The 26,791-nt window shown below is 34.1% G+C and overlaps 1 protein-coding gene across 1 annotated transcript in view; it reads right to left on the reverse strand.

The window, feature by feature from the left end:
- Positions 1–26,791, reverse strand: part of LOC136041001 (leukocyte elastase inhibitor-like) — a 75,817-nt gene that overhangs the window by 24,531 nt on the left and 24,495 nt on the right. Inside the window, exon 3 of the mRNA XM_065725494.1 lies at positions 10,400–10,604. Coding sequence (XP_065581566.1) covers positions 10,400–10,604 — 205 coding nt within the window. The remainder of the gene's footprint in view (positions 1–10,399; positions 10,605–26,791) is intronic.

Consider the following 26,791-nt stretch of genomic DNA (forward strand, 5'->3'; position numbering starts at 1 on the left):
GTTTTTTTTTTTAACTGGAAGTAAGGAGCGACATTAAAACTTAGAACAAACAGAAATTACTTCGTATATGAAAGGGGCTGCTTCCTCATCAACGCCCCGCTCTTTACGCTAAAGTTTGACTCTTTCTCTCAACTCTTCTTCTTAAAACAGTAAAAAACTCTAGCGTAAAGAGCGGTGCTTTGATTAGGAAGTAACCCCTTTCACATACGAAGTAATTTCTGTTCGTTTTAAAGTTTTAATGTCGCTCCTTACTTACTTACTTACGCTCCTTACCAGTTAAAAAAACTTGTTTTTTTTATTTAATTTCTGAACGCTTTTGAATCAATGCCTGTTTTGATTTTGGCTCTCCGCAGAGGGATAGTTAAAACGAAATTTGGATATTTTTATTTTTTGGCTAAATGGCTTTCTCATAGTTTTGATCGAATGATTTTGAGAAAAAAAAGGAGCGGGGCAGGAAGCCTAGTTGCCCTCCGATTTTTTGGTTACTTAAAAAGGCAACTAGAACTTATAAATTAGTTTACGTAACGAACTTTTGTATTCTCATGTTTTTATTACATATAGGAGGGGGTTCACACCCTCGTCAGTACCTCGCTCTCTACACTAAAGCTTAAATTTTTTCCCAATTCATTAAAAATGACCCCTGAATCACAAAAACGGTAGAATAAACAGTTGAAATTACTAAAAATACTTTAGCGTAAAGAGCGAGGTAATAGGAGGAGGTGAGCCCCTCATATGCGTCATAATTTCTGTTCGTTTTAAGTTTTAATCCTCCTCTTTACTTCCAGTGGAAAAAACTTTTTCATATTTATTTTTTAATTTTTTTTTAAATAATGCTAGAAAATCCTGCGCTCCCTTCATGGAAATTTTCTTCCCCCATGACAAATTCCTCGATGAAAGTTTCCCCCAACATATCCCCCTCTTCTCAACCCCTCGTAACTTTTGATGGGTAAGACTAAACTTGATGAAACTTTAAATATATAAAATCAGCATTAAAATGCAATTCTTTTGATGTAGCTATTTGTATCAAAATTCCATTTTTTAGAGTTTTGGTTACTATTGAGCCGGGTCGCTCTGTACTACAGTTCGTTACCACGAACTGTTTGATTTGGCGTAAAGCTCCGGCAAACGTCCATTGAATAGATAGATATACAACATACTGTCGGGAAACAGTATCATAGGCAGGGTTGCCATCCCCAGTTATTTATCACTAATTCTAGTGATTTTTTATGTTACCCAGTGATTTTCTTCTAGTTAGTGACTTTTGTTCTGAAACTAGTGATTTTTCCTAACTATAGTGATTTTTCGAAATATAGCGCGTAGATCCATGATTCAGTTGGATATATCCTCGAAGAAGCTAATAAACAACAACAAAAATAGTGATTCACCACAGTTCTTAATATTTTCCAGGTTAGTATTTATGCAAATATTCCGCCTTTGAAACTTCCGATTTTCCACCATATGTCCATATCAAATACAGACCTCAGAGCGTTATCATTAAGATAGTAGGCGAACCTAGTGTCTATACTTCCATTTCACTACATTTGCTCAGGTCGAAATTTGGTCAAATATATAGGATTCATTATGCTTAACTAATCAAAAAAAAAAAAAAAAAAAAAAAAAAAAAAAAAAAAAAAATAGTGATTCACCACAGTTCCTATTATGTTCCAGATTTAGCATTTATGCAAATATACCGCCTTTGAAACTTCCGATTTTCCACCATATGTCCATATCAAATACAGACCTCAGAGCGTTATCATTAAGATAGTAAGCGAACCTAGTTTCTATACTTCCATTTCACTACATTTGCTCAGGTCGAAATTTGGTCAAATATATAGGATTCATTATGGTTAACTAATCAAAAAAAAAAAAAAAAAAAAAAAAAAAAAAAAAAAAAAAAAAAAAAATAGTGATTCACCACAGTTCCTACTATGTTCCAGATTTAGAATTTATGCAAATATACCGCCTTTGAAACTTCCGATTTTCCACCATATGTCCATATCAAATACAGACCTCAGAGCGTTATCATTAAGATAGTAGGCGAACCTAGTTTCTATACTTCCATTTCACTACATTTGCTCAGGTCGAAATTTGGTCAAATATATAGGATTCATTATGCTTAACTAATCAAAAAAAAAAAAAAAAAAAAAAAAAAAAAAAAAAAAAAAAAAAAAAAATAGTGATTCACCACAGTTCCTACTATGTTCCAGATTTAGCATTTATGCAAATATACCGCCTTTGAAACTTCCGATTTTCCACCATATGTCCATATCAAATACAGACCTCAGAGCGTTATCATTAAGATAGTAGGCGAACCTAGTTTCTATACTTTCATTTCACTACATTTGCTCAGGTCGAAATTTGGTCAAATATATAGGATTCATTATGCTTAACTAATCAAAAAAAAAAAAAAAAAAAAAAAAAAAAAAAAAAAAAAAAAATAGTGATTCACCACAGTTCCTACTATGTTCCAGATTTAGCATTTATGCAAATATACCGCCTTTGAAACTTCCGATTTTCCACCATATGTCCATATCAAAAACAGACCTCAGAGCGTTATCATTAAGATAGTAGGCGAACCTAGTTTCTATACTTCCATTTCACTACATTTGCTCAGGTCGAAATTTGGTCAAATATATAGGATTCATTATGCTTAACTAATCAAAAAAAAAAAAAAAAAAAAAAAAAAAAAAAAAAAAATAGTGATTCACCACAGTTCCTACTATGTTCCAGATTTAGCATTTATGCAAATATACCGCCTTTGAAACTTCCGATTTTCCACCATATGTCCATATCAAATACAGACCTCAGAGCGTTATCATTAAGATAGTAGGCGAACCTAGTTTCTATACTTCCATTTCACTACATTTGCTCAGGTCGAAATTTGGTCAAATATATAGGATTCATTATGGTTAACTAATCAAAAAAAAAAAAAAAAAAAAAAAAAAAAAAAAAAAAAAAAAAAATAGTGATTCACCACAGTTCCTACTATGTTCCAGATTTAGCATTTATGCAAATATACCGCCTTTGAAACTTCCGATTTTCCACCATATGTCCATATCAAATACAGACCTCAGAGCGTTATCATTAAGATAGTAGGCGAACCTAGTTTCTATACTTCCATTTCACTACATTTGCTCAGGTCGAAATTTGGTCAAATATATAGGATTCATTATGGTTAACTAATCAAAAAAAAAAAAAAAAAAAAAAAAAAAAAAAAAAAAAAAAAATAGTGATTCACCACAGTTCCTACTATGTTCCAGATTTAGCATTTATGCAAATATACCGCCTTTGAAACTTCCGATTTTCCACCATATGTCCATATCAAATACAGACCTCAGAGCGTTATCATTAAGATAGTAGGCGAACCTAGTTTCTATACTTCCATTTCACTACATTTGCTCAGGTCGAAATTTGGTCAAATATATAGGATTCATTATGCTTAACTAATCAAAAAAAAAAAAAAAAAAAAAAAAAAAAAAAAAAAAAAAAAAAAAAAATAGTGATTCACCACAGTTCCTACTATGTTCCAGATTTAGCATTTATGCAAATATACCGCCTTTGAAACTTCCGATTTTCCACCATATGTCCATATCAAATACAGACCTCAGAGCGTTATCATTAAGATAGTAGGCGAACCTAGTGTCTATACTTCCATTTCACTACATTTGCTCAGGTCGAAATTTGGTCAAATATATAGGATTCATTATGCTTAACTAATCAAAAAAAAAAAAAAAAAAAAAAAAAAAAAAAAAAAAAAAAAAAAAAAAAAAAAAAAAAAATAGTGATTCACCACAGTTCCTACTATGTTCCAGATTTAGCATTTATGCAAATATACCGCCTTTGAAACTTCCGATTTTCCACCATATGTCCATATCAAATACAGACCTCAGAGCGTTATCATTAAGATAGTAGGCGAACCTAGTTTCTATACTTCCATTTCACTACATTTGCTCAGGTCGAAATTTGGTCAAATATATAGGATTCATTATGCTTAACTAATCAAAAAAAAAAAAAAAAAAAAAAAAAAAAAAAAAAAAAAAAAAGTAGTGATTCACCACAGTTCCTACTATGTTCCAGATTTAGCATTTATGCAAATATACCGCCTTTGAAACTTCCGATTTTCCACCATATGTCCATATCAAATACAGACCTCAGAGCGTTATCATTAAGATAGTAGGCGAACCTAGTTTCTATACTTCCATTTCACTACATTTGCTCAGGTCGAAATTTGGTCAAATGTATAGGATTCATTATGGTTAACTAATCAAAAAAAAAAAAAAAAAAAAAAAAAAAAAAAAAAAAAAATAGTGATTCACCACAGTTCCTACTATGTTCCAGATTTAGCATTTATGCAAATATACCGCCTTTGAAACTTCCGATTTTCCACCATATGTCCATATCAAATACAGACCTCAGAGCGTTATCATTAAGATAGTAGGCGAACCTAGTTTCTATACTTCCATTTCACTACATTTGCTCAGGTCGAAATTTGGTCAAATATATAGGATTCATTATGGTTAACTAATCAAAAAAAAAAAAAAAAAAAAAAAAAAAAAAAAAAAAAAAAAAAATAGTGATTCACCACAGTTCCTACTATGTTCCAGATTTAGCATTTATGCAAATATACCGCCTTTGAAACTTCCGATTTTCCACCATATGTCCATATCAAATACAGACCTCAGAGCGTTATCATTAAGATAGTAGGCGAACCTAGTTTCTATACTTCCATTTCGCTACATTTGCTCAGGTCGAAATTTGGTCAAATATATAGGATTCATTATGCTTAACTAATCAAAAAAAAAAAAAAAAAAAAAAAAAAAAAAAAAAAAAAAAAAAAAATAGTGATTCACCACAGTTCCTACTATGTTCCAGATTTAGCATTTATGCAAATATACCGCCTTTGAAACTTCCGATTTTCCACCATATGTCCATATCAAATACAGACCTCAGAGCGTTATCATTAAGATAGTAGGCGAACCTAGTGTCTATACTTCCATTTCACTACATTTGCTCAGGTCGAAATTTGGTCAAATATATAGGATTCATTATGCTTAACTAATCAAAAAAAAAAAAAAAAAAAAAAAAAAAAAAAAAAAAAAAAAAAAAAAAAATAGTGATTCACCACAGTTCCTACTATGTTCCAGATTTAGCATTTATGCAAATATACCCCCTTTGAAACTTCCGATTTTCCACCATATGTCCATATCAAATACAGACCTCAGAGCGTTATCATTAAGATAGTAGGCGAACCTAGTTTCTATACTTTCATTTCACTACATTTGCTCAGGTCGAAATTTGGTCAAATATATAGGATTCATTATGCTTAACTAATCAAAAAAAAAAAAAATAAAAAAATAATGATTCACCACAGTTCCTACTATGTTCCAGATTTAGCATTTATGCAAATATACCGCCTTTGAAACTTCCGATTTTCCACCATATGTCCATATCAAATACAGACCTCAGAGCGTTATCATTAAGATAGTAGGCGAACCTAGTGTCTATACTTCCATTTCACTACATTTGCTCAGGTCGAAATTTGGTCAAATATATAGGATTCATTATGCTTAACTAATCAAAAAAAAAAAAAAAAAAAAAAAAAAAAAAAAAAAAAATAGTGATTCACCACAGTTCCTACTATGTTCCAGATTTAGCATTTATGCAAATATACCCCCTTTGAAACTTCCGATTTTCCACCATATGTCCATATCAAATACAGACCTCAGAGCGTTATCATTAAGATAGTAGGCGAACCTAGTTTCTATACTTCCATTTCACTACATTTGCTCAGGTCGAAATTTGGTCAAATATATAGGATTCATTATGCTTAACTAATCAAAAAAAAAAAAAAAAAAAAAAAAAAAAAAAAAAAAAGTAGTGATTCACCACAGTTCCTACTATGTTCCAGATTTAGCATTTATGCAAATATACCGCCTTTGAAACTTCCGATTTTCCACCATATGTCCATATCAAATACAGACCTCAGAGCGTTATCATTAAGATAGTAGGCGAACCTAGTTTCTATACTTCCATTTCACTACATTTGCTCAGGTCGAAATTTGGTCAAATGTATAGGATTCATTATGGTTAACTAATCAAAAAAAAAAAAAAAAAAAAAAAAAAAAAAAAAAATAGTGATTCACCACAGTTCCTACTATGTTCCAGATTTAGCATTTATGCAAATATACCGCCTTTGAAACTTCCGATTTTCCACCATATGTCCATATCAAATACAGACCTCAGAGCGTTATCATTAAGATAGTAGGCGAACCTAGTGTCTATACTTCCATTTCACTACATTTGCTCAGGTCGAAATTTGGTCAAATATATAGGATTCATTATGGTTAACTAATCAAAAAAAAAAAAAAAAAAAAAAAAAAAAAAAAAAAAAAAAAAATAGTGATTCACCACAGTTCCTACTATGTTCCAGATTTAGCATTTATGCAAATATACCGCCTTTGAAACTTCCGATTTTCCACCATATGTCCATATCAAATACAGACCTCAGAGCGTTATCATTAAGATAGTAGGCGAACCTAGTTTCTATACTTCCATTTCGCTACATTTGCTCAGGTCGAAATTTGGTCAAATATATAGGATTCATTATGCTTAACTAATCAAAAAAAAAAAAAAAAAAAAAAAAAAAAAAAAAAAAAAAAAAATAGTGATTCACCACAGTTCCTACTATGTTCCAGATTTAGCATTTATGCAAATATACCGCCTTTGAAACTTCCGATTTTCCACCATATGTCCATATCAAATACAGACCTCAGAGCGTTATCATTAAGATAGTAGGCGAACCTAGTGTCTATACTTCCATTTCACTACATTTGCTCAGGTCGAAATTTGGTCAAATATATAGGATTCATTATGCTTAACTAATCAAAAAAAAAAAAAAAAAAAAAAAAAAAAAAAAAAAAAAAAAAAAAAAAAAAATAGTGATTCACCACAGTTCCTACTATGTTCCAGATTTAGCATTTATGCAAATATACCCCCTTTGAAACTTCCGATTTTCCACCATATGTCCATATCAAATACAGACCTCAGAGCGTTATCATTAAGATAGTAGGCGAACCTAGTTTCTATACTTTCATTTCACTACATTTGCTCAGGTCGAAATTTGGTCAAATATATAGGATTCATTATGCTTAACTAATCAAAAAAAAAAAAAATAAAAAAATAATGATTCACCACAGTTCCTACTATGTTCCAGATTTAGCATTTATGCAAATATACCGCCTTTGAAACTTCCGATTTTCCACCATATGTCCATATCAAATACAGACCTCAGAGCGTTATCATTAAGATAGTAGGCGAACCTAGTGTCTATACTTCCATTTCACTACATTTGCTCAGGTCGAAATTTGGTCAAATATATAGGATTCATTATGCTTAACTAATCAAAAAAAAAAAAAAAAAAAAAAAAAAAAAAAAAAAAAATAGTGATTCACCACAGTTCCTACTATGTTCCAGATTTAGCATTTATGCAAATATACCCCCTTTGAAACTTCCGATTTTCCACCATATGTCCATATCAAATACAGACCTCAGAGCGTTATCATTAAGATAGTAGGCGAACCTAGTTTCTATACTTCCATTTCACTACATTTGCTCAGGTCGAAATTTGGTCAAATATATAGGATTCATTATGCTTAACTAATCAAAAAAAAAAAAAAAAAAAAAATAATGATTCACCACAGTTCCTACTATGTTCCAGATTTAGCATTTATGCAAATATACCGCCTTTGAAACTTCCGATTTTTCACTATATGTCCATATCAAACATAGATCTCAGAGCGGTATCATCAAGATAATAGGCGATCCTACTTAATCGCAAAATTGCAAAATGTTCTATACTTCGTATTTCATTACGTTTGTTCAGGTCGAAATTTTGTCTTCATATTTAAGGGGTTATTTTTCTCTATATTCTATCAGTTCTAAATTAGATTTTCTTCTGTTAAAAGCTTTGCAAGTGGAGTGAATGGTGGATATGAATACACCCTCTACATTTGCAAATAGAACAGAAATGAAGTTACTGAAAAAAAGAAGGTAGGCATAGATTAAATATAATTTTCTAAATGAAAAAAGAAATCATTGAAAAAGAAAATAGGACTTTGTGCTTTTTATACTGGATTTGTAATATAACTAGATAGATTAAATCGACTATAGTTGGATTATTGAAGTCGGCTGGGAGTAAGGGGGAGGGGGTCTCTACTCTGGGAATTGTCTAATGGTTTTAATCTTTAAATCTAATGTCTAATCGAAATTCCAGTAATTCTCCAAACTCTCTTATTTGTAATTGAAACACCTAATAAACGCAATTAACGTCCTATCCTTTAAGTTTGTGAATATCAAACAGTTTGTGGTAACGAACTGTAAGAATGGAGCGACAATAGTAACCGAAACTCTAGAAACGGAATTTTTATATCAATCAAATCGGCTTAATATGTTGATTCCAAATATATAGGATTCATTAAGCTTAGTTTTACTCATAAAGTGCTAAGAAACTGCAAATATTTGCTTGAAAGAGGCAGGGAAGACCCACTAAAAGTCAAAGTATTTAAATTAAAATCAAACAATTATATTCTGCCTTTCAGAGAGCCCTACTATGAAGGGTTCAAGCCGCTAATCTGCAAAAGTGTTGAATTTTGTATTATTTCCCAGAAGAAAAATCACGGATGCGGGTTAAATTGTTGTTGTTTTCCCCAGGGGCTATTGTGCAAACTAACGGTCCTAGAACATCGAGAGGGCTCATTTGAACGAAAATTATAATTTCTATTGTCCCTTTTATTTGAAAAAAAGATTGAAAGGCTACTAGCTCCCCCAATCCTCTCCACTATTTCCTCAAAAATTGCTCGATCAAAAGTTTTAAATAGCCATTTTGTTTAGCCATCTTTATAACGAAAAACGCTGCTCTGTCATGTGCCACTCGAAGAACACTTGTTCTTCAGAGGAGTAGTTTACTTTAAAATAGTGTCTTAAGGCCTAGCTAAAGTCCAGACATTCAACTCTCTAGTCCATTTTCTTTTTCAGATGCGGCAAATCAGTCAAAGACAAAGTTATCAGTTTTCTTCGCCGCTTCCACTAAACAAATATGAGAAGGTTGAACTCAAGGGGTTTCTCGCTCAGAATTACGATTATTGCATTGTTATTCTTCGTAATTTGGCAAGTAAATAGGAAGATCTATTTGTAAAAGAACTATTATTCGAGGAGAAAATTAGAGACATTATTATTTGAGGAGAATTTTTTTTCGGGGGGGGGGAATCAAATCTTACGCAAGAAATACCAGGAAAACGCACCAAAATTAAACATTTCGCAGGGAAAATTAAGCATTTTGTAAAATTTGGGGGGGGGAATCCTTCCTTTACGTGCGTGCCTGTGGTCTGGTCATCATTATTTGCCAGGCTGTGGTAAAAACTTGTGGAAATTACAAATAAAAAGTACATGTTTTTGGGTTTTTACTTCATGCAGACCTATTTACACAAATAGAATTTAAATAATCGCTTGGAGCGAAATGACCAATTTCCTTTTGATTTATTTATCTATACGGGTCCATAAAAAAAAATATATAACTCGAGTGCTGCTTGTGTATTTGTATATCTGAATTTATATTCGGATAAGACAGTAATTACACATGACAACTACCTACACCTAGCATAATTGGATTCATATAAACGGTTCCCGCATCTCCATACTTCTTGGCAACCTTCCGTCGACAGTTTCTGGTAACAGCGGTTACAACTAACTAATACTTCGCTGAATCGCCCAAGAACAATCCGAGTCGTAATTCCCTTGGTCTAATTCATGTATTCTCACGCGCTCCGATAACAGCTGAATTTAGTCTTTTGAGGGGAATTTTTGACTTCGGAACAAAAATATGTAAAGTATTTGAAGGGACTGCAGCCAGCAAGTGTATATTATAGAAATAAGTTTCTTATTATTGAATAGAATATTTTTTGCTCTATTTTTTAATACCCTACGACAACAATGTCAAGAGTAGCAATCTAGAATGCAAACCCGAAACAGGTTTTGTAATTATTTTGGATTTAAGAAAAAAGTAATTGTCGGCTTTAAGATTTGATTAGATCAAAATAACCATCAGATTTTTTTCTATCTGTTAAAATAAAACCACTGTTAAGTGGTTTTAACCACTTATGTTAAATAAAATAAAACCACTGTATATATATATATATATATATATATATATATATATATATATATATATATATATATATATATATATATATATATATATATATATATATATATATATATATATATATATATATATATATATATATATATACAGGCTGTACCAGTAAATACGCTTCGTGGCTCTATTTGCATTTCAAGAATAGATAAAATGGGGTTTAGATATATGAATGGATAAAATACTTACTTTTAAAGTTGAAAGCAATGTTTTCACAGTTTCTACGTTTAAACTCGCTTCTAATCTTTCTAAACCTCCTTCCATGTCGTCAGGGAGGAGAATGAAAAGAGAGACTCTCCGGGAGACAAAGGGCAACTCTACCACTCTGCATTCAAGGTCAACACTGTATCCAAGTGGCAAATAAAACCTTCCAGTCATCAATGGAACTTCTAATCTAAATAGAAAATGGTTGTTATAATTATATCCATATATAGTTTTTTTTTAGGGTGGCTCCACTGGGTTAGCCTGGTAGGTGCAAGCCTGCTAGAAAATTTAGGCTAATGTGTATTTATTATTTCCCTTATAGAAACTAAAATAATAGCCTAGCCCTGCCCCCTCACTGGATACGGCTCTGGTTGCCTATAGAAAATAAAATATTCACCTTTATTTATAGGTTTATGGAATTCAGAAGGGCTCTACGTGACAAGATGAGAAAAACATTTTCAGAACAAGAGCTCATATGGCACTTGTGACGAGGCGAGAAGAGCTAAGAGCCAAGAGATCATATGGTATGAGCTCTAACAAAATTCTATGAATCAATAGATTGATTTAAAAAGGAAAATAAGAGGCTTAATGCCGGTCAGGATTTAAAATAAGAGCTCTGAGTCACGATGTCCTTCTAAATATCAAAATTCATTAAGATCCGATCACAAACTCGTAAGTTATAAATACCTAATTTTTTCTAATTTTTCCTCTCCCTTTAGCCCCCCAGATGGTCGAATCTGGGAAAACGACTTTATCAAGTCAAATTGTGCAGCTCCCTGACACGCCTATCAATTTTCATCGTCCTAGCACATCCAGAAGCACCAAACTCGCCAAATCACTGAACCCCTCCGCCCAACTCCCCCAAAGAGAGCGATTCCAGTACGATTCTGTAAATCACGTATCAAGGACATTTGTTTAATCTATCCACCAAGCTTCATCTCGATTCCTACACCCCAAGTGTTTTTCCAAGATTTCGCCCTCCAACTCCCCCCAATGTCAAACGATCTGGTCGAGATTTGAAATAAGAGCTCTGAGACATGAATTCTTTCTAAAAATCAAATTTCATTAAGATCCAATCATCTATTCGTAAGATAAAAATACCCCAATTTTCACGTTTTCCAAGAATTCCGGTTTCCCCCTCCAACTCCCCCCAACGTCACAGGATCTGGTCGGAATTTAAAATAAGAACTTTAAAGCACAAGATCCTTCTAAATATCAAATTTCATTAAGATCTGGTCACCCTTTCGTAAGTTACAAAAACCTCAATTTTCAAAATTACCCCCCCTCCAATTCCACCAAAGAGAGCAGATCCACTCCGGTTATGTCAGTCACGTATCTTAGACAGGTTTTTATTCTTCCCATCCAGTTTCATACTGATCTCACCGCTTTAAGTATTTTCTGAGATTTCCGGTCCCCCCAACTGCCCCCCCCCCCAATTACGCTTGATCCGGCTGAGATTTAAAATAAGAAATCTGGGTTACGAGGTCCTTCTAAATATGAAGTTTCATGAAGATCCGATCACTCCTTCGTAAGTTAAAATACGTCATTTTTTCTTATTTTTCAGAATTAACCCCCCCCCCAATAGATTGGGTCCGTTCCAATTATGTAAATCACGTATGTAAGACTTCTGCTTATTTTTCCCACCAAGTTTCATCCCGATCCCTCCAATCTAAGCGTTTTCCATGATTTTAGGTTTTCCCGCCCCAAACTTCCCCCAACATCACCAGATCCAGTCAGGATTTAAAATGAGAGCTTTGAGACACGATATCCTTCTAAATATCAAATTTCATTGTGATCTGATAACCCGTTCGTAATTTAAAAATACCTCATTTTTTCGAATTTTTCAGAATTAACCCCTCCCCCAACTACCCCAAAGAGAGCGGATCCGTTCCGGTTATGTCAATCATGTATCTAGGACTCGTGATTATTTTTTCCACCAAGTTTCATCCCGATCCTTCCACTCTAAGTGTTTTTCAAGTTTTAGGTTTCCCCCTCCCAACTTCCCCCCCAATGTCATCAGATCTGGTCGGGTTTAAAGTAAGAGCTCTGTGCCACGATACCCTTCTAAATATCAAATTTCATTGAGATCCGATCACCTGTTCGTAAGTTAAAAATACCTCGTTTTTTCTAATTTTTCAGAAATACCCCCCCCCCCCCAACTATCCAAAAGAGAGCGGATCCGTTCCGTTTATGCCAATCATGTATCTAGCACATGTGTTTATTTTTCCCTCCAAGTTTCATCCCGATCCCTCCACTCTAAGTGTTTTCCAAGTTTTAGGTTTCCCCCTCCCAACTCCCCCCAATGTCACCAGATCCGGTCGGGATTTAAAATAAGAGCTCTAAGACACGCTATCCTTCTAAACATCAAATTTCATTGAGATCCGATCACCCGTTCGTATGTTAAAAATACCTCATTTTTTCTAATTTTTCAGAATTACCCCCCCCCCCCAACTACCCCAAAGAGAGCAGATCCGTTCCGATTATGTCAATTATGTATCTGGGACTTGTGCTTATTTTTCCCATCAAGTTTCATCCCGATCCCTCCACTCTGTGTTTTCCAAGATTTTAGGTTTCCCCCCTCCAACTCCCCCCAATGTCACCAGATCCGGTCTGGATTTAAAATAAAAGCTCTGAGACACAATATCATTCCAAACATCAAATTTCATTAAGATTCTATCACCCATTCATAAGTTGAAAATACTTCATTTTTTTCTATTTTTTCCGAATTAACTGGCCCCCCCCCATATGGTCAAATTGGGAAAACGACTATTTCTAATTTAAGCTGGTCCCGTCCCTGATACGCCTGCCAAATTTCATCGTCCTAGCTTACCTGGAAGTGCATAAGTAGCAAAACCGGGACCGACAGACAGACAGACAGACCGACAGAATTGGCGATTGCTATATGTCACTTGGTTAATACCAAGTGCCATAAAAAAGAAAAGACAAATAAACCAGTGATCTACACTAAGCCATCCTCACCCAGAGAGAGAGATGAGAGAGGAGAGAGAGAGAGAGAGAGAGAGAGAGAGAGAGAGAGAGAGAGAGAGAGAGAGAGAGAGAGAGAGAGAGAGAGAAAGAAAGAGAGAGTTTTGTATGAATAAAGAATTTTATTGTTCTACCTCTAATTCATCCCCTCTTTCTCTCTCTTAGCCAAGTCAGCGAGTTAAATCCAGCTCTGAATTCCGTAAATAATGCAAGCAATGATGAGTCGAGATAGATATACACAAAGGGGTGGGGGACTTATTTTTCATGCAAAAAAGCTGATGACTTCACTGATATATACACTGTCCACTCCACTATTTTCAAAAGCATTATAACGGACAATTTCTTTATGCAGCATTATACTTGAATCAAAACTTTTACTTACTGAGTTCAGGTTTTGAATGACCTTGATATGACCTTGGTCAAAGATTAGATTTTATAAAATTCAAGTTTTATCAATTGAAAGCAAGGAGCAACATTAAAACTTAAAAGGAACAGAGATTATAACGTATATGAGGGGGATTGCACCTCATCGACACCCCTCTGTTTACACTAAAGTTTTTTAGTAGTTTAAAAAAAGCTAATTAAACGAAAAAGTGTTTCGGGAGTCATTCTTAAAGAATTGGGACAGAATTTGAACTTTAGCGTAAAGAACGAGGTGTTTTGGAGAAGGAATACCCCTCATATATGTAAAAATTTCTGTTCGTTTTAAGTTTTAGCATTGCTCCTTACTTTCAGTTGAAAAAATTTTGTTTTTTCCAATTTAATTTCTGATTGTTTTTTATTTAATGCCAGGAAATCTGGCTACACCTCCACGGATAAATTCCTCCCCTCCACATATTTATCCTCTAGATAATTCAATCCTGGCGATAATTGACCCCGGAAAATTACCCTTAACATCTCTACGTGTAAAAATGAGTCGGCAATGAGCAAGCAATACACAAGAAGAATTCTGGCAAATTCCCCTAGTGTAAAATTTCCCCTCTGGAAACTACTCTCTCCAAGGAGAAATATTCCCACCGGTAAATCCCACCAGCAGAAAATCCCCCCCTCGAAAATGTATAAACCCTTCCCAATAATAAATACTATACGTAAACAATGGGCAAATTTTGTAACTTAAATGACCTTTCACAAAAGGCTTTGGTTGGTCATGATATCTCCGAAAGCATAATTATTCGGCCTTTCAACTATGCTGAACAAAATGGCTATCTCAAACTCTTGATTGGGCCATTTTGAGAAAAAAGAGCGTGAGAGGGGACATAGTTACCCTCCAATTTTCAATAGCTTAAAAAGGGCACTTTAACTTTTAATTTTCGTTCAGATGAGCCCTCTCACGGTATTATAGGACCACTTGGTCAACATGATCATTCCTGAAAAAAAAAAAACTAGAATAAACATGCACCCTTGATCTTTCTTCTGGCAAAAATCACAAAATTACATTACAAAATTACAACATTTTTTTTTTAGATATCTTTTTAGATTTTTTTCAGATTTTTTTTTAGATTTTAGATTTTAGATTTAGATTTACATTTTTTTTAGATTTTTTTAGATTTTTTTAGCTTGAAACATTTACAGCACGGTTCCCTGATACGCTGAATCTGATCATGTGATTTATATTAAGATCCAATTACGTTTTCTCAGGCTCTTAACCTTTGATGGATAACACTAAACTTAACTAAACTTATATATTTGAAATCAGTATTAAAATTTGATTTTTTTATATATCTACTGACATCAAAACTCCGTTTTTTATAGTTTCGGTGACTATTGAGCCTGGTCGCTCCTTACTTACAGTTTATTAGATGAACTGTTTGATTTACAGTAGCAAACTACCACCCCTCAACGAAAATACTGACAATGTACTTAGCTCTATTGCTCGTTGTAATTAATGTTCGTTTTAGTTTTCATTATCTAATTTCTTCTCGTTACAAGTCTGACAACATTTTCAAGCTATAAAATTTGCATATGGCCACTCTTTACTTTTCATGATAGAGCTCAGTTTTTATTTCAGGAAACAACAATCAGTGAAATTAAACGTGACCAAACATGACTAATTAGTCTACTAAAATTATATTTGATTATTAAGCAGCGAGTTGTGAGCATAAAGAATAAACTGAAAAATGTTCTTTACAAGCAAAGACCCTCCAAATCTAAATAAATATACAAATAATAGGCATCGTTGGGTTTTCTTCATTGTTTTTTTTCTGCAAAATCTTGAAAAGTAACAGACACTTAATTTTCTTATCCTCTCGATGCATGCCTTCCAAGTTTTGTCTGTGTGTGTGGGGGGGGAAGGAGAATTTGCGGGTGAGGGGGATGAATCTTTTAAGTTGCTGCATCTAGAACAATTACACCAGTGTTCCCTTCAAGGCCCAAACCATCTCAGCGAACTAATACTACATATTCATAAACTTAATGGAAGCGTTTGAATTTTTTCAGTGGGGTTTGAGTTGACAGTAGTCCCCCTATAACCACGCAAAAACCTATATCCTTAAAACATATATCCAAACCGGCTGCTTGAATGGAAGGTACTTCTGACGACGCAAATCTTCAAACTAAAGATTTGGATTTAACTTTAAATAAACTATGTAATAAGCCTCTAAACTACATTGACAGTATTTAGAACCTACTTTCCATTAGAAAAAGTTGTAAACAACAAGTCAATGACTGCAACCTGAAAATTATGCAAAAAAAAAATCAGCATAATTTTTCAAAAACAGTGTAATTTTTCCAAATTATGGTGCATAACCCTAGACTTTGTTTTGTAAAGCTCTTATTTTTGCAAAGTTCTTGCGCCACAAGATTCAAAACAACACAAAATAATAAGAAGAACTAGACAAGGAGAACTGCACCCGAAGAAAGAAAGAAAAAACATAACATAATAACCAAAATATACTTTCTATATAAATTCCGCTTATTAGATTTCGGTTACTATTGCGTTGGTGGCTCCTTACTGACAGTTCGTTACCACAAACTGTTTGATAAAAAGCCTTGAAAGAGAGAATTATAGTATGTTTTAGGGTGGTTCTATCCCCGCTTTCTAGTCCCAATAAAGCTCACATCTATGTTCGAACGATCACTTAATGATAATTTATGTCAAGCAGGAATTTCTAAGAGCATAAAGGCAGTCCCATTACCTCTTTCTGGTTTTAATTTTCAAAAGGATTAGATTTTTCTATTAATCATATATTATTCTACTGATGAAATATCAATTAATTATCCACCCATATATCCCTTATGGCTCTCTCATCTGGAGATGCAGTTTTTACGGTGATTTCAAAAGACTATAAATCTTGGAAAACAAAGTAGTAAGTATGAAGTGTAAATAAATTCAATAATAATTCTATTCAATAATTCTAATAAATACAATAATAAGTTCAATAATTGTAAAGGATACATGCGCTTGTTTTAGGTCTTTGGCTTTAATTAATGTTGGTGAATCAAATAATTATTAAGCTGTACTTTTTTTTTCCGCTTTACAAATTATGAAGTCCCGAGTATTTTCTTGGGATTTATTTATTGAGAATTAAACTTATTGAGAAAACCACAGATATTAGGTTAGAAATAAACGACAAAAATAATAAACACATCAGGTAATATTCTACTTTAGCTACTGTTGGCTATCTTGGAAAGGGGTTAGGAAAATGGAATTTTCAGGGATTGGGCTACAGGCTAAAGTATGTCCCGGGAAGGTATTTTGAAATACCTGTCTCCACTTCTTCTCCCTCTAAAGGGTCCTAAAATTTGCCTACGTGATACCTATTGAAATTTTGTCAAACAACATTTTACCTTAATTTTCAGTTATTAGTTTCTTTTTCTCTGTCTTTAGTTTTGAAAATGCGATTCTTGTTATTTGAGTAGAATTTTGAGCCATACCATTTTTTTTTTTTCTTTATAAGTAGGCAATGTGTTTGCACATGTTTAAAACCTTATAAATGGGGATTGCGCAAAGTTGTGAAGAAGAAAATAATTTTGTTGTACTTCATTTAAGCAGAAGATCTATTTTGTAAGGTGTCACTTTTATAACACACAGATTTTAAAGGTCATCAAAAGTCAGGACCCTCTAGAGGGAGAAGGAGTTGAGGTAGTACCTTCTTCAAATACCTTCCCAGGACATACTTTCACCTGTAGACCCATACTTGGAAGTTTCCTTTTCCTAACCAACTCCCTTTATAAGTTAGCCAAAAGTAGCTAAAATAGAATTTTACCAACACATCACCTTCTTGGGGGCGTAGCTCTAGCATTTTTATTAGGGGGGCAACAAGAGAGGTCCATATCTGGATAGTCAAGGGACATTGGCTATATAATAACTTTTTTGTCCAAATTATTGGGAAAGAACTGCCCCCCCCCCAAAAAAAAGACGCCCCTGCCCCTTCTATTAGTTTTCCTACAAATGAAAACAAAACTTTTGCCACTTTACCATATATAACTCAGTGACAAACTTAAAAAAAATGTAAAGAACCATAATATTTTAAAACGAACCAAAGGTTGAACATTTTTTCAATTCTTGGAAAGATAAACTGACACTATACTGGGTAGTGGCGTTTACCGAGTATGTAAAAATAAAAATGGTGATTTTGATTCTTCCTTGGCCCTCCATGTATTTGAAAATCCAGATAATTTACTTCCTTTTGAAGAGGCAATTTTAATTTCAACAGTAAATGCTTTACCACAATATTTTAGGAAGGCAATTTATTTAAACAATACTTAAATAGAGAACTTGCTTTAACTAGAGATACTGTAAATATTCCTACAAAGGGCTTATGCCAGATTTTCCTCTCACTCACTCGGACTATCGGACTATGCCTGCAACCACTTGATTGTTGTACTTTCAAAAGAGCTATTTATTCTATTTAAACGGTCTTTGTGATTCAGGGGTCATTCTTACAGAATTGGAGAGAAATTCAAACTTTAGATAAGTAAAAAATTCGATAAATAAAGTGAATTTCGTATAAGAATTCTGACTAATCCCCCCGTGAAAATATCCTTTGAAAAGTTCAGATCCAGAAACGGACATTCCAATGGGAAAGGTACACACTGAAACCGAAAATAGGCCGATACCAATTGTGAGACATATAGGGGAGTTTTAAGCAACAGTCGGCCGTTAGCTCATAATCATCTACGACAATAAGGGGTTCGCAACTTTAGCTAGCTGGTGTACTTATTATTTGTTTCCGGTGTGTTTGATGGTAAGACCAATTTCGTTCCAGTGGTAAGACATGTAGGGGACTTGTTTATTTTAGGATCCTTACAGATTAACAACTTCAGCGTTTAATCGAAGTGAGGAAACAAAACCAAAGTGTTAAACACTTTGCTCAGCGAAGCCGAACAAACGTTGACACAACCCCTCACGTTGCCCATATAACGTAGATCTAGTTCTATTTCCGAATAAGGAAACCTACACCTAATGATGGAATTTGAGGTTTGGAACGGTATTTCCAACTCCCCCTTCACAGAAACCAACCAAAGCACTCATTATTGACATATTTTAAAGTGGGCGCTATGTTTGAACATCAGTCTCTTAAGTACTTATGAGCACAAAAGTCAACTAGCGCATATTTGACATTTTACTTGTTAAGAAATTTGCAAAACAATAAATAATAGTTCATTTTGGGGCGGCTCTTACACCCCTCTGTACTCCAATTATATTTGCTTTGTATGTCCAAACATTCGCTTGTTATGAATTTTGGTGTATGAGGCACTTGTGAGGCCACAAATAGTCCAAATCACACACATATATATATATATATATATATATATATATATATATATATATATATATATATATATATATATATATATATATATATATATATAAGCTCAAAAGAAAAATTTCGGTAAATTTGGGATTTGAGATAGCTTTCGCCTTCCCCTAGAACCCCGTAGAACTTGGGATGTATTTCGAATTGGCTTGTTGGACTGAATTTTGGTCGAAACGGTAATCAAATTAAAAAACAAGTTTTTTCTACGAAGGTAAGGAGTGGCGTTAAACTTTAAAACGAACTGAACCTATTCCGTATATGAGGGGGTCCTCAACACCCCTCTCTTCACGCTGAAGTTTTTAATTATTTTTAAAGAAGGTTCTCACTCTAATTACATGACTCTTGTGTTCCAGGAATCTTCCTTAAGGAATTAAGTCAAAAGGTCCAACTATAGCGTAAAGAGTGGGGTATTGAGAAGAGGCAACCCTCCTCATTTTCGGAATAGTTTCTGTTCGTTTTATGTTAAATATTCCTCCTTACTTTCAGCAGAAAAAAAATGTTTAATTTTTTTTGTAGAAAAATTTCTGGTCATTTACCAAATAATCTCAGGAATTCATCCTCATCCATTGAAAATCCCTCTCCCACAAAAAATCCTTAATAGAAGGTTCCTGCCACGTAAAATTCATCCCCGGGAAATTATCCCTGGATAATTCCATCTTCGCTGGAATTCCCTTCAGAAAATGTCTTGCTTACGATCCCGCCTGAAAAATACTCAATAGTATTTTCATTTGAAGAGAGACTTGCTTCTTACGTAATTTCCCATCGTTTGTTAGGTCATATTGGAATTCCCCATGTTTGTAAAAATATTTCCCGGAAATATCGCCCCTCCCCCTCCCCAATAGAAATTTCCCGCGGGAAATTTCCTCGTGAAGAATTTCTCCTGGTAAAAATTCCCCCATGAAAAATTTCTCCCGGGGGAATATTCAGCTCCGGAATTGGGAAATTCCAACTCCGCTGAAAATTTTTTCCGCACAATTGCCCTAGAGCATTTCCACGTGTAAAATGGGATCGCCAACAAGAAAGTAAGATAATTTAAAAACAGATATCCAAAAATCTTTCCTCTTATCTAGTAAGAGGTTCTTAAAAATAGACACTTATAATAGAAAAGCTATATGGACAAATTGCTGTAAGACAGTTAACTTGAGATGTTACAGCTTGGATATGATTTTTGATTTATTAGAATTTGTTTTATATAATACTTATATAAGTTTAAATGGTAATTTGTACAAGCAAATCGTGGGAATTCCCATGGGGGGGAATGCCAGCCCATTTATAGCTGAATTGTTTTTAAGTCAACTAGAATATAATTATATGATGGATAAGAATAATCCAAATAATTTAAAACATGTTTTGTCAAATAATAAAAGATATTTACATGATATTTTGGTCTTAAATTGTAAGGATTTCATTGATATTTTTAAAAATATTTATCCATCAGAGCTTACTATTGAACCTAGTCATGGCGCTGGTCTTGAAGACCATTTCTTAGATTTAAATATTAATATTTCTGGTAATAATAAATTAAGTTTTAAAATGTATAATAAAACGAATGATTTCGATTTTGAAGTGATTAATTTCCCATTCCCTGAAAGTAATATACACTCAAATATCACATATTCGGCGTTTTTCTCACAGTTACTTCGATATGCAAGGATTTGTAGCAATTATATTGATTTTAAAAATAGATGTAAAATCTTAAGCCAAAAATTGATATTAAGAGGTTTTTTTGCAAATAAATTAACTTGGCAGATTAAAAAATTTAGTTTTCATTATAACGAACTTTTAAATAAATACCAAAAGAATTATCTGGAAATACTTAGGGAAATTTTTTGTTAATTTTGCAGGTTCGCGAAAAGTTGATGCAGCGCCATCTATTTTGTGAATTGTGTATCTAAAAGAGCGGATTTTTCAAAAATTGCCACATGGTACTGATGAAATCTGTAATTATTTTAGTTCATTCAGGTTTTTCGCAAAGAGTTAATATTTGTGATTTGGTAAAATTTATCACATTTAGTTTACCTACTGCTGCTAAACAGAGGATTATATTAACAGGATAAGCTTGTTTTGGTGTTACTTGGTTGTTCTACATTTGCTTGTTTTTTGTTTTTTTTTTCATAGGCATATATTTTGGGGGTGATACCTGACACGGGGATACCATGGGTATTCTGTGGTAGGCACAACACTTGACTGGGTAGAGAATTTAAAATGCCGAAACCCTATAGGCAAGTGTATTCTCCTGATGAGTCCTTGTGTTTGGGTTGTTGCCTCTGAATTATTTGTCTTTACTGTTTTTATTGTTTGGTAAATGACGACTTACACTTATTGACTACATGACTGCCTGTCCATGGATTATTCTTTATGGTTGATTATGTATGGCTATGCTGTTTGACCTATGTGATTGTATGGATGAGTAGGGTTAAGGCCTCATTCAAGTGCAGGTCTATATTAGTCACTAGTTTAGGAAAACAGTCTTCCTTTTCTCCTTCTGTCTCCCTTTTTTTTCTTCTTCTTTTTTTTAATGTGTTTGTGGTGTTGCATTGGTGATTTCTCTTTTCGTTATAAATAAAGTGAATTTCGTATATGAATTCTGGCAAATTCCCCCGTGTAAAATAACCTCTAAAAATTTCAGATCCAGAAACTTACATCTCAATAGGAAATTCTCCCCGTAGAAAATCCAGCCCTAGTAAAATCCTATCCCCCCTGAAAAATGTCGGTATACTTTTCAATAGAAAATACTATATGTAAACAATGGGCAAATTTCATAACATGCAGCCTTAGGGACCATGGGGGATCATGTCATCCGCAAAGACATAGTTATTAGATCTTTCAACTAAACTGGACAAAATTGCAATCTAAAAATTTTGATCAGATAACTTTGGGGGAAAAGGGCATTGGAGGGGGCTAGATGCCCTCCAATTTTTTTGTTGCTTTGAAAGCGCATAAAACTTTCAATTTCCGTTCATATGAGCCCTCTCCCAATCTTCTAAGTCTATTGGTTCCATAAGATTACCCCTGGACAAAAAAAAAACACTCATCCGTGGACTTCCTTCTGGCAAAAATACAAAATTCCACATTTTTAAGATGGGAGCATGAAAACTTTACAGTAGGGTTCTCAGATACGTTGAATGTAATGATGTAATTTTCAATAAGATTCCTTGACTTTTGGGAATGTTTCTAACTTCTTTCAAAAATCATGCAAATTTGCTCAGGCTCGTAAGTTTTGATGGGTAACACAAAACTTAATGAATTTTATATACTTGAAAATAAGCATAAAAAAAACATTTTTTATGTATCTATTGTTATTATAATTCTGTTAAATTTTAGAGTTTCGATTATTATTGGCCCAAAACGGTCCTTAAGTTCGTTACCGCGAACTGTTTGATTCTGAAGACAAAAATCACCCAGCCCACATTTCAGGTTTTACTTGTCAAAAAAGTTTCGAAATAAAAATTATGATGTGTTTAAAATTTCGAAACCAGATACTGTTTTTTTTTTCTGTAATGAAGTCGCACACTTTCAGTTTTACTGCATTTGGTTGAAAAATAAATTAATGGAAGTAAAAGCGGCTATGGCCATTCATTTAAATAAAACCACAAATCTGTCACTGGGCAAATTATATCGTAACGGATACGGTATTTATCCAAATTAGATAAATGAAGCCATATTGCGTTTAAACATATTTCAGAAGCTATAATCATTTTATCAAGCAGAAACTTCATGCTTAGAAAAGTTTTAATGAAAGAAAAAAATATGAAACAAATTTAATTAAAGAAAAAAAATGTAACAAATTTTAATAAAAGAAAAAATGTAACAAATTTTAATAAAAGAAAAAATATAACAAATTTTAATAAAAGAAAAGAAATGTAACAAATTCTACAAAAAAATGTAACAAAAGAAAAATATAACAAACTTTAATAATAATGTGGACTCTCCTCATCTACCCCATTAAGTTCAAAGGCCTATTTAAATAAAAGAATATATTGCACTTAAACATATTTCTGAATTTATAATTATTTTATCATGAAGAGGTTTTATTTTGGAAGTGTAATAAAAAAACAACAATTTAATTTAAAAGTAAGGCATAAGAAAGATCTAGCGAAACAAAATCATTTAATAAAACTAAATTTTAAAAACTAACGATGCTATAACCAACAACCCAGCACAAACCAAAAATATTCACAATGCATCACCTCCACACTGACCTGCTAAAAAGCTTCCCGCCCCTTCCAATTTCCTTTAAATTTCTTCTCCAAGACCTCACCCAAATTTGCAGGACGTCCTGCTTTCAGCTTGGGCCCAAATGGATGCCACAAAATTTAATAATATAAAATTTATGAACATTAATAAAACTAAATATCAAAAACTATCATTTACATTATTAAAATGTCATCAACCAGTTCGGGGTAACGAACTGTAAGTAAGGAGCGGCCGGGGTCAATAGTAACCGAAACTCTGAAAAACAAAATTTTGATACCAATAGGTATATCAAAAGAATCGGGGTTTTATGTCGGTTTCAAATATATAAATTTCAATAAGTCTAATCGTACCCATCAAAGGTAATGAGCCTGAGAAATTTGCCTGATTTTTGAAAGGGAGGGGAAACACCCACTAAAATTCATAGAATCTTAATGAAAATTACGCTAATAGATTCAGCGTATCAGATAACCCTACTGCAGAAGTCTCAATCACCTTTCTAAAAAAATGTGAAATTTTTAATTTTCTGCCAGAAGAAAGATCACGGATGCGTGTTTATTTATTTGTTGTTTTTTTTTCCCAGGGTGATCGTATCGACCCAATGGTCCAAGAATATCACGAGAGGGGTGACTTGAACGGAAATAAAGGCTCTAGCGCCCTTTTTAAGCGACCAAAAAAATTGAAGGGCAACTCGTTTGATCAAAATTTTGAGATTGCCAGTTTTTTCAGTATAGTTAAAAGGCCAAATAGCTATGCTTTTGAGGATATCATGACCCTCCTACAGCCCCTGAAGGTAGGTCTTGACGTTACAAAATTTGCCTAATTTTTACGTATAGTACTTATTATCGGAAAGTATGCATACATTTTTCGGGGGGGGGGGGAGGATTTTCTCCTGGTGAGGTTTTCCTGGGGGATAATTTTCCATGGGAAGGGAATTTAATTTTTTCGGGTGAAATTGTCAGAATCATTCTACGAAATTCTTCTAATGTCTTGCTTTCTCTTTTCCGTCTCAATTTTACGCGTGGAGATATTAACGGTAATTGTAAGGGTTATATTTTCACCAGAATTGAATTGTACAGAGAATAAATCCTCAGGGAGGAGGGATTTTCTTCGTGGAGGAGTAGCCAGATTTCCCGGCATTATTTTAAAAAACGATCAGAAATTAAAATAAAGTAAAAAGCTTTTTCAACGGAAAGTAAGGAGCGACATTAAAACTTAAAACGAAAATCAATATTATGCATATAAGGGGGGTTAATTCTCCAGAACACCTCGCTCTTTACGCTAAAGTTCGAATTATGTCACAATCTTTTAAGAACGACTCCTGAAACACCATGAAACAATAAGAAGGTTTCTTTTAAAGTACTAAAAACCTTAAGCGTAAAGAGCGAGGTGTCGTGGAGGAGTAACCTCCCCATATGCGTAATAATTTCCGTTTGTTTTAAGTTTTAATAATGCTCCTTACTTTCAGTTGAAACAAGAGCTAAGAGCTCATATGGCACTTGTGACGAGGTCGGAAGAGCCAAGAGCTCATATGGTATGAGCTCTAGCAAAATTCTAAGAATCAATAGATTGCTTTAAAAGGAAAATCAGAGGGTTAATGCCGGTCGGGATTTAAAGTAAGAGCTATGAGTCACGAGGTCCTTCTAAATATCAAAATTCATTAAGATCCGATCACCCACTCGTAAGTTAAAAATACCTCATTTTTTCTAATTTTTCCTCTCCCTTCAGCCCCCCCCCCAGATGGTCAAATCGTGGTAAACGACTTTATCAAGTCAATTTGTGCAGCTCCCTGAAACGCCTACCAATTTTCATCGTCCTAGGACGTCCAGAAGCACCAAACTCGCCCGAGCACTGAACCCCACCACCTAACTCCCCCAAAGAGAGCGGATCCAGTCTGGTTACGTCAATCACGTATCTACGACATTTATAAGCGTTTTCCAAGATTCGCGGTTTTGTTTCCCCTTCCAACTCCCCCCAACGTCAAAAGATCTGGTCAGGATTTGAAATAAGAGCTTTGAGACACGAGTTCCTTCTAAATATTAAATTCTATTAAGATCCGGTCACCCGTTCTCAAGTTAAATATACCTCAATTTTCTGATTTTTCCAAATTAACAACCCCCAGCTCCCTCAAAGAAAATGGATCCGAACCAATTATGTCAATCTCGTATCTATACCTTGTGCTTATTCTTCCCATCAAGTTTCATTCCAATCTCTCCGCTCTAAGCGTTTCCTAAGATTTTAGGTTCCCCCCAACTCTCCCCAAAGTCACCAGCTCCGGTCGGGATTTAAGATAAGAGCTCTGAGACACGATATCCTTCCAAAAATCAAATTTCATTAAGATCCTATCATTCCTTCGTAATTTAAAAATACCTCATTTTTTCTAATTTTTCAGAACTAACCCCCCCCCCCCAGCTCCCCCAAAGAGAGCGGATCCGTTCCGGTTATGTCAATTACGTAACTAGGACTTGTGCTTATTTTTCCCACCAAGTTTCATCCCAATCCATCAACTGTAAGCGTTTTCCAAGATTTTAGGTCCCCCTCTAGTTCCCCCCAATGTCACCGGATCCACTCGGGATTTAAAATAAGAGCTCTGAGACACGATATTCTTCCAAACTTCAAATTTCATTAAGGTCCTATCACTCTTTCGTAAGTTAAAAATACTTCATTTTTTACAATTTTCAGAACTACCCCTCCCCCCAACTCCCCCAAACAGAGCAGATCCGTTCCTGTTATGTCAATCACGTATCTAGGACCTCTGCCTATTTTTCGCACCAAGTTTCATCCCGACCCTCCATTCTAAGCTTTTTCCAAGATTTCAGATTTTTCCCTCCCAGCTCCCCCAATTTTACCGGATCTGGTCGGGATTTAAAACAATTGCTGTGAGACACGATATCCTTCCAAACATCAAATTTCATTAAGATCCCACCACCCGTTCGTTAGTCAAAATACTTCATTTTTTATATTTTTTCGAATTAACCGACCCCCCACTCCCCCTAGTTGGGCAAATCCGAGAAAAGACTATTTCTAATTTAATCTGCTCCGGTCCCTGATACGCCTGCCAAATTTCATCGTCCTAGCTTACCTGGAAGTGCCTAAAGTAGCAAAACCGGGACCGACAGACAGACCGACAGAATCTGCGATCGCTATATGTCACTTGGTTAATACCAAGTGCCATAAAAACTTGTTTTTTAAATTTGATTACAGGAAGAAGCCGCCTATGTTCAACTCGACTAAGTATACTTTTCCTCCACTCAATCTCTGCAACGGAACACTCTTACTCCCTCTGATGAAGGTCCAATTTCATTAAATCTCTTCTTATGACCTCTTTCTTACAGCACAATTCAAGAATGTCCTGTCTTTACTATGGCTCCAGATAAGAAAATCGATTTTAAGAGGAAGGGTGAAAGTTACCCTCAATATTTTATTCCCCTCCTGATTT

This window comes from Artemia franciscana, chromosome 21, assembly GCF_032884065.1.
Source record: "Artemia franciscana chromosome 21, ASM3288406v1, whole genome shotgun sequence".
In the NCBI taxonomy this organism is placed as follows: domain Eukaryota; kingdom Metazoa; phylum Arthropoda; class Branchiopoda; order Anostraca; family Artemiidae; genus Artemia; species Artemia franciscana.